General features: G+C 36.1%; 1 protein-coding gene across 2 annotated transcripts in view; it reads right to left on the bottom strand.

The window, feature by feature from the left end:
* Positions 1-7009: 7009 nt before the first annotated feature.
* LOC137647267 (uncharacterized) overlaps positions 7010-7994 on the bottom strand; it is a 16911-nt gene continuing 15926 nt past the window's right edge. For both annotated transcript variants that reach the window (XM_068380662.1, XM_068380663.1), the window contains exon 4: positions 7010-7994. This exon is cut by the window's right edge and continues 779 nt beyond it. In XM_068380662.1, the coding sequence (XP_068236763.1) occupies positions 7826-7994 (169 nt within the window). In that variant the 3' untranslated portion in view covers positions 7010-7825.

Genomic DNA, 7994 nt, shown 5'->3' with positions numbered 1-7994 from the left:
GCCTTCCGCATCCTACTTGATTTGGCGGGTGGTCAAATTCTTTCTTGAGAAGCGCCTAGATTAGAGGTTGTGATGAGGTCCTTTAGTATGGGTTGCAACCCTTCATACTTCAGCACCTAGGAGTCGCTCAGCATCCTAAGAGGATCGCTAGGCTCAGTAAGGAAGACGTACTTAAAAAGGCAGAGTAATTGTTCAAGTCGACTTCCTTACCAGGTACTTATTTATTTTATGTTTGTTATTTTTGAATAACTGCTAAAATAAGATACGGGATACTTAGCTTCTAATGTTAACATGTATGCTGGTCTCCACCCACCACCCTGGGTGTGAATCAGCTACATGATCATCGGGTAAGATTAATATTGAAAAATGTTATTTTCCTTAGTAAAATAAATTTTTGAATATACTTACCCGATGATCATGAATTTAAGGACCCTCCCTTCCTCCCCATAGAGAACCAGTGGACCGAGGAGAAAATTGAGTTCTTGTTGACAAGAAGTACTTGAGTACCTGCTCACAGATGGCGCTGTTGTGTACACCCCCACCTGTATAGCGATCGCTGGCGTATCCCGACCTTAGATTTCTGTCGGGCAACAGAGTTGACAGCTACATGATCATCGGGTAAGTATATTCAAAAATTTATTTTACTAAGGAAAATAACATTTCTTCCTCTTGTTTTTTGAAGTTTTAATGATTTACATGTGAAGGGTCTAATTTAGTGTTGTTACTGTTGTTGAAATATTTTGTTTTGATTGGATATTCTTCTTGTGTGGTTTATTTATTTCCTTGTATCCTTTCCTCACAGCTATTTTTCCCTATTGGAGCCCTTGTGCTTATAGCATCTTGCATTTCCAACTAGGGTTATAGCCAATCTTGTAAGATTAATGATAATAATAATGATATTAATAATAATAATAATAATGATAATAATAATAATAATAATAATAGTTAAGTTCCCCCTGTCTAATTATACTTCTTAAAAGATCAGGGAGGATTCTGTTACCTGTCTTCGGAAAAATTAACTGAAGCATTGAATGACCCCTTTTGTTTCAGTGCTTGCTGTAAAGTGTAAATCCTACATCTTATTTCATTTTACATCCAGAAACCCCTTCTCCTACTCAAAGATTAGACAAAGAACACAATGGCATGGCCTAACCCATCGGACAGGAAGTTCTGCTACATTTGTCTGACCATCTCAAACCCAATTTTGGATAACCACAGCTGATAAGGAAACAAAACAGAGAGGGGGCCAAGTCTATGGCTTTGATCAGTCTTTTCACAAATTTTTGCGTAATTGAGCTTATCTGAAAGAAGCTGTCAAAGTTATATTTTATGGCAACGACCCACTATTGAAATTGGTCCGTTTTGCCATACATTACTGTAGTTATTTCCTATTCAACCTTGGAACTTTTTCATTGCCTAAAATCTAACTACATTTACCATAAAGACACTTGAATGGTTCCTTTACCTACACATACACCGAATAGTCTGGCCCATTCTTTACATATTCTCCTCTGTCCTCATACAGCTGACAACACCGAGATTACCGAACAATTCTTCTTTGCTCAAGGGGTTAACTACTGCACTTAATTTTTCAGTGGTCACTTTCCTCTTGGTAAAAGTAGAAGGGACTCTTTAGCTATGGTAAGCAGCTCTTCTAGGAGAAGGACACTCCAAAATCAAACCATTGTTCTCTAGTCTTGGGTACTGCCATAGCCTCTGTACCATGGTCTTCCACTGTCTTGGGTTAGAGTTCTCTTGCTTGAGGGTACATTCAGGCTCACTATTCTATCTTATTTCTCTTCCACTTGTTTTGTTAAAGTTTTTATAGTTTATTTAGGAATATTTATTTTAATGGTGTTACTGTTTTTAGAATATTTTATTTTTCCTGTTTCCTTTCCTCACTGAGCTATTTTCTCTGTTGGAGCCCTCGGGCTTATAGCATCCTGCTTTTCCAACTAGGGTTGTAGCTTAGCAAGTAATAATAATAATAATAATTGCTCAAAAGTTAAGAATATGTAAAGATGTTCTGTTATTCTGTTCATAATATATATGAAATTATGCAGATATTTATACAGTATTTCTTTTGATAATCCATGAAATATTAATGAGATCGACTTTTAGAACTTGTGCTTCTTGACCCTACACTGAAGCTAGGGAGGCAACTCACCACCAATGTGTGAGAACCTTGCCGTTGCATTGTACTTCAAGAAAGGAAGGAAGCAGGAAGAGGGTAAAGGATAAACTAAAGATAAAAAATTACTTTAATCATCACCATCTCCTGTTACGCCTGTTGACGCAAAGGCGTCCAAAACTGGAGGAAGCAAAAACGAAATTTAGTGGGAACCTACGACTGCAAATCGCGTAATTAAGTGTTAATGCCAAATTTAGAAAATAACATTGCAAAGTGTCTGAAAACTGAGAATATAGTTTTGTTTTAACACAATAAATAATTTCTTAATCTACAAAACTATAAATTATCGCGCATCGGCAACATGAATGAAACTTTGGTTAACTTGCAATTCAACTCAACAGTAAATAAAATATGAGAAAAGTATTTCAAATAAAACTATTGAAATTAGTATGCTAATTGGAAATTAATAAATCAGGTCATAATTGTCTCTTTTAGGAAATATGAAATGTCATCCTTTGGTAGCATGCCTTAATCAGCTGATTTGGACAGCATAAACATAATGGAAAATATTTGAATTCGCTATGTTTTTATTTACAAAAACAATACTAAAATATGAGTATTACGTGCATTATTATAAGATACAATTAAGTAAAACCCCAGTTTAATAAAAATCTGGTTTATTTCGAATATACAGTAGCTGTAATTTTTTACCATATTAAAGGGATAAACAGTGTATAGCAAGAGCTGGAATGAAATGGGTGGAGAGAGAGGAAAGTGGCACGAAGCAAGCCCAGTGTATAGGAGTGCAGGCTGTTTGAATTTATCGTGCTGCGAGGCTTTTTATTGCTAATATTTGATTTTTTATTTAATTGGTAGTGCGGTTATCTGTGTAACACATAAATGAAAGCGCGAAGTATAAACTCGCGTACAGAAGATTCAGATAAAAAATCCATTACCAGATGGCTTCATTAATGAAGACAATTTTTAAAATATATGTTCATTTTATATCATCCATAATGTTATTCTTTGAAATGCAGTCTCCACATATACAAGATTATGAATTTCTTACAACAAATGGCTCAGTTCAAGTGTCATGAGGAACCAACTTGATCTGGCAGCATCATTCAGTGTAATACCAAAAAGTCCTCCAGAAGCCTCCATCCATCTGTTTTTGTTCTCTCCCAAGATCTGTTCCAATGGCACAGAATGGTACTGTACTTTGTTTTTGTTGACCACAAAGTTCCCATCAAGAAATTATCCATACTGCAGGTTCTTCCAGCTCCAATGACTTCATGTCTGCCAGGTAAAGTGGCACCATCTGAGCATACAGTACTTGACTTTATCAAAAGCAAAGAAATACTTGGCAAAGGTGTCGAGTGCTTCAAGATGCAATTTCCAGTCACCTTGAAGAGTTGCTCGGATGGATGCCAACAGCGTGAGGATCATATCTATGTGCTGAGTTGGTGAATACTGTGAACACCGGCTTGTTCTCTATTGATAGCTGGTCCAATATACCTTGAATAGCCGTAGTCATATTCTTGTATGCTTTAGTTAACACTCCTGAGTGGAGTTGCTTTCCTGGGCAATCATTGCTGCTAAATCTCTGTACTTCTTGAATACTTTTTCTTGCCACATGTCAAATAGAGCCTGGAAAATGAACCAATGTGCAGTAAGGGATTGTTTCATGTGCTTGCATTCTAGAATTTGCTGAGATGATGTGGGTCCATACACAACTGATTCAATTCAAGCATCAATGAGACTGCTCCCTTCAGTAGCAGCTTCAGCAGTGTGCAACTCACCGAGCCACAGTGCAACAGTATCCAATCACCTTCATGGAACATTTTCAATTGTTTTTCTTTTACACACAGCTTCAGATGAAGATTGAAGGCTCTTTTATAATTTGGGACCAATTACTTCTGTGTCGAGATTCTGAGTATGTTTATAGTCCACAAAGTTGACCAACCTGTTGCTGGGTGTGCATCAATGGGCAGAACAGTTACTTGTATCAGTGGCTGTGACTTCGAAAGCAAAGAGTTGTATGATGCATTTCAAGTTTACACTTTGAAAGCAGGATCTAAAGTTGTCATTACCTCTGGCAGAGCTTAGGAATCATGCAGTGTCACTGACTTCGTGGGTAATTAGCATTTCCTCACTTTTGTTAACTAAGAATGTACCATATGTATGAGTCTTTGGTATTAATGTGAAGGGCATTTTGCATTTAAGAAGAAGTGGTTGATATTTATCATGATAAGCTTTGGTGCTGTCTTCACTCGGTACAATGTGTGCCTCAATGTCCCCTTACAGGTGCTGCTGGTAAATGGTTGTGGCAGTTACATGAGTGGTCCTCTTTTCATCCGGCATTTCCTCACAGAAATTTGAATATCAATAATAAAGAATGTGAAATGTCTTTTATGGAGTGCCGGTGGCATGTACCTGCGATCCTCAGTCATTCTTGGTGTGACTGAATTGGTCAGCTGATTTTCCATCCTAATTATTCCAGTATAATTTACACAAACCAAAGCGATGCAATAGATCAACCAGTTGTTTGCTTTGGGTTGACTGGTGAAGAGCGATTCCCAATTGCCCACTGCATTGGCCATCTTGGATGAGTCTTAAAATGTGCAACATCTGCTGAAGGCTTGTACCTTCCTTATCTATTTATTTTGAATGGATACATAATGAAGTTTTCTATCAACAAAAGTTGCTGATGCACTTCACAATCTCTAGATTTATAGTGAAGTTTGTCTGTTGTCCTAGATTGAGCCATTTGAGGAAAGAGTACTCTCACTGAGGAACTTGCGATTCTGTGTCATTGACAGTCTCTGCAAATTTTCAGGGTTCCTTAGATACATCTACAATATTCTTGAGAAGTAACCTTGTACATCTGAACATAACAGCCATGACATTTGATGGATTGTTTGACATTTCCAAAGATTGACGTACTGCATCCTCCTTGCAGGTTTTCAGAAAAACTCCCTCCGACAAATTGCGATTTGTTGTGTTACTTAAATTTACTCCTACTTTGGGGGTCATCTGTTTTCTATGTACCTTGCTTCCAGTAAAGCTGTAGTGAGATAAGAACTGTAATGTAGTAAGTTTTTCAAGAGGTTGAAAATTTTGATATCTACAAGCTGAATTCTACTTGAACCTTCTCAGCCAGACTCTCTTAATTCCTTTTACAACTAGTCAAGAACACAGTCAACATCATACACTTACCACATCATGTGATACTTTGTATCAATCACATGGGTGTCATCTCAATTTATGGCATTACTCAAACATACTATCAGAGCATCAGACCCGCTAATTTCAATGGCATGTTGTAGCTTGGTTTACTGACTGTATTTCATGCACTGCTCCAGGAAACTGTCTTTCTGAAAGAGAAAACACATTGTCTTCAAGTTACAGAGGAAGATCTGGTAAATAGCTTTGCTGCATCACTTTGCTCTCCTAAGTCATAATTGCAATAAGGCATCACAGCATCTTGAGAGCTTGGATGTCCTTTTGTTATTAGAAGTTGAGTGCATTTCCCCGGGCACAATGCTTTTTTATACCTTTGCGTCACAGCCTTTCAATGTTGTATGTGAAACATCAAGCTTCAAGATAGTATTTTTTGTGCCAGCTCCTTTTGTTGGTCATAAGAGATGATGCACTAGCTTCACGTAATGTTTAACTGATGATCGGATTGTCGCCATGTCCATAAGTTGCTCTGGTATATACAAAAATCAAGTCGCTCAAAAGAACTAGTTGCTGGGATTTTAACCAGTGCTCCTTCTGACTCTTGGCACTCAATATGTTTTTCTGTCATGCTTATCATTTCGCTTATCATACCTTGATCTGACAAGAGAAAAATGACACAGTGTATAATACATAATCTACAAACCATTACTATCTTTGAGCAGATGAAAATTCAGACAAACAGGAACACATATTTGTTAATAAAACAGTATGATGTATTTTCGTGCGAGCTCTTAGGAGTTACTGTGGTTACATTAAGCGAAAAAAAGCCATGACTTAGAGCTGATCGACTGACCTCAATTCTGAAAGGAAACAATTCCATCATGTTTCATGTTGTTCATAAGATGTTATAGAACAAAAACAGCTGATGGAAAAAATAACAGGCAATTCTTATGGAACCTTTATTTATGACATAACACCCTCAACTATTGGGACCTAGAGCAGCAGAGATAGCAGGTCCAAAAAACCCAGTAAAGCAAGCAGGTTTAGATACCACTTGATTTGTGGCAAACTGAGTGTTACAAGGGTAATTTTGATGTTTGAAATCACACTGTTGATTTGCTGAAAAATTAGATGTTGAAAGGCACTCTCTATGCTGCTAATGGGTCCAGAACAGGGAAAGAAACAAGGCAGGTCTTTGCTTTTAGGGTTTTAAATTGAATTTCATATTATTCATAACAAATGATATTGGTATCAATGACCTTAGATGTAAGGATGCCAGAAAACGAAAAAAATAATCAATCAATTGAAACAATTTGATCTCGGAAGAGCCCACAACTATAAAGGCTTTTCTGCCAAACAAGGATTTAGGGATCACTCTATCCTAACAACCTGTCACTGATGACTGAGTTGGTCTGCTAGTACATTACTTTTTCTTAGTGGTAGATAGAGAACAGAAAAATGTACTGTAAACTGGGAAATTTTCACAGCAGATTTATTTCCGCGGAAAGTTTTAAGATTAGATTTCAACGCAAAAGTAAAACTACTGTGAATATTTCATGGAATTTTACCAACATAACCACAAAAAATAATAAACTGCAAATATACTATAGCCAACACAGACCAACCAAAATCTGATTATGTGGAAGATGAATTTACAAATTGGTTTTCTACTACAACATATTTGAATAAAACAAAATGTAATATTTCCATATTTATTATTCAAACATGTTAAAATTTAAAGCATGCAAAATTGTGCAGATCATAACATACAACACCAGAATCTTGGCCATCAAAGTACACTATATCACTCGCCAGAATCTCATGATTGTTATAAAATTTACACGGTCATAAAGATCAAGAGGTATCTGAATATCTTTGGAACATGTGATAAAAAAATACTTGAAATAATCACTGGCAATTATTACTACAAGGGATAAAGTAGCAGTGATTTTATAATACTATTAGTAAGGCTTGTTTTCACTATAAAATAAGTGTAAATGTCGATAAGACATGAAATGCTTCAACAGGTTAATGCCTAACAGCAAAACTGTACAATGTTAGGAGCAAGGAATTTCATTTTTTAATGGAGCATTAAAAAATTGTGAATTTAATACTGCGCAAATTCAGATAATGTCAACAAATCATGAATTAAACATGGCATAAAAATTTCCCGGTAACCAGAAACAGAAGATATAACATACTGGGACTAAGGCAGAAGCCATGACATACTGTATTGTAATTTGTTTTGATTTACAAAAGCCATTTATAACTTCCCTGAAGAAATGTTCCCATTAAAGGAAAAACACCTTAAGTGTATTACTGTAGCTGTAAAAATTTTCTGTATAGCTTATTTTGGATATTAGTCACCATTGGTTTTTGGAAATATCTATCAAATACGGGTGTTCTACTTCATGCACTTTTTTCTTTCCCTCCTACTGAATTTATCAGAAAGCTCTACAGTATTGTAAAAATCACATAGTTTTTTGTATAATTTTTTTCGTGAAAATTATCTGGTTAGTATTTACCTTCAAGATAGTATTTACCTACAAGATCCTTGGTGGAAGAAAGTTCCGTATCTTTATCAACAACTTTGGATGGAGTATCTTTTTTATCAACAACTTTGGATCGAGTATTTTTTTCTTCATCAAAACAGTTGGGTGGATACTTAGCCCTAAGATAGTTG

Source organism: Palaemon carinicauda, chromosome 9 (assembly GCF_036898095.1).
Source record: "Palaemon carinicauda isolate YSFRI2023 chromosome 9, ASM3689809v2, whole genome shotgun sequence".
In the NCBI taxonomy this organism is placed as follows: Eukaryota; Metazoa; Arthropoda; class Malacostraca; order Decapoda; family Palaemonidae; genus Palaemon; species Palaemon carinicauda.
The sequence above is the reverse complement of the archived record's forward strand: the minus strand, read 5'-3'. Positions and strand labels throughout refer to the sequence as shown.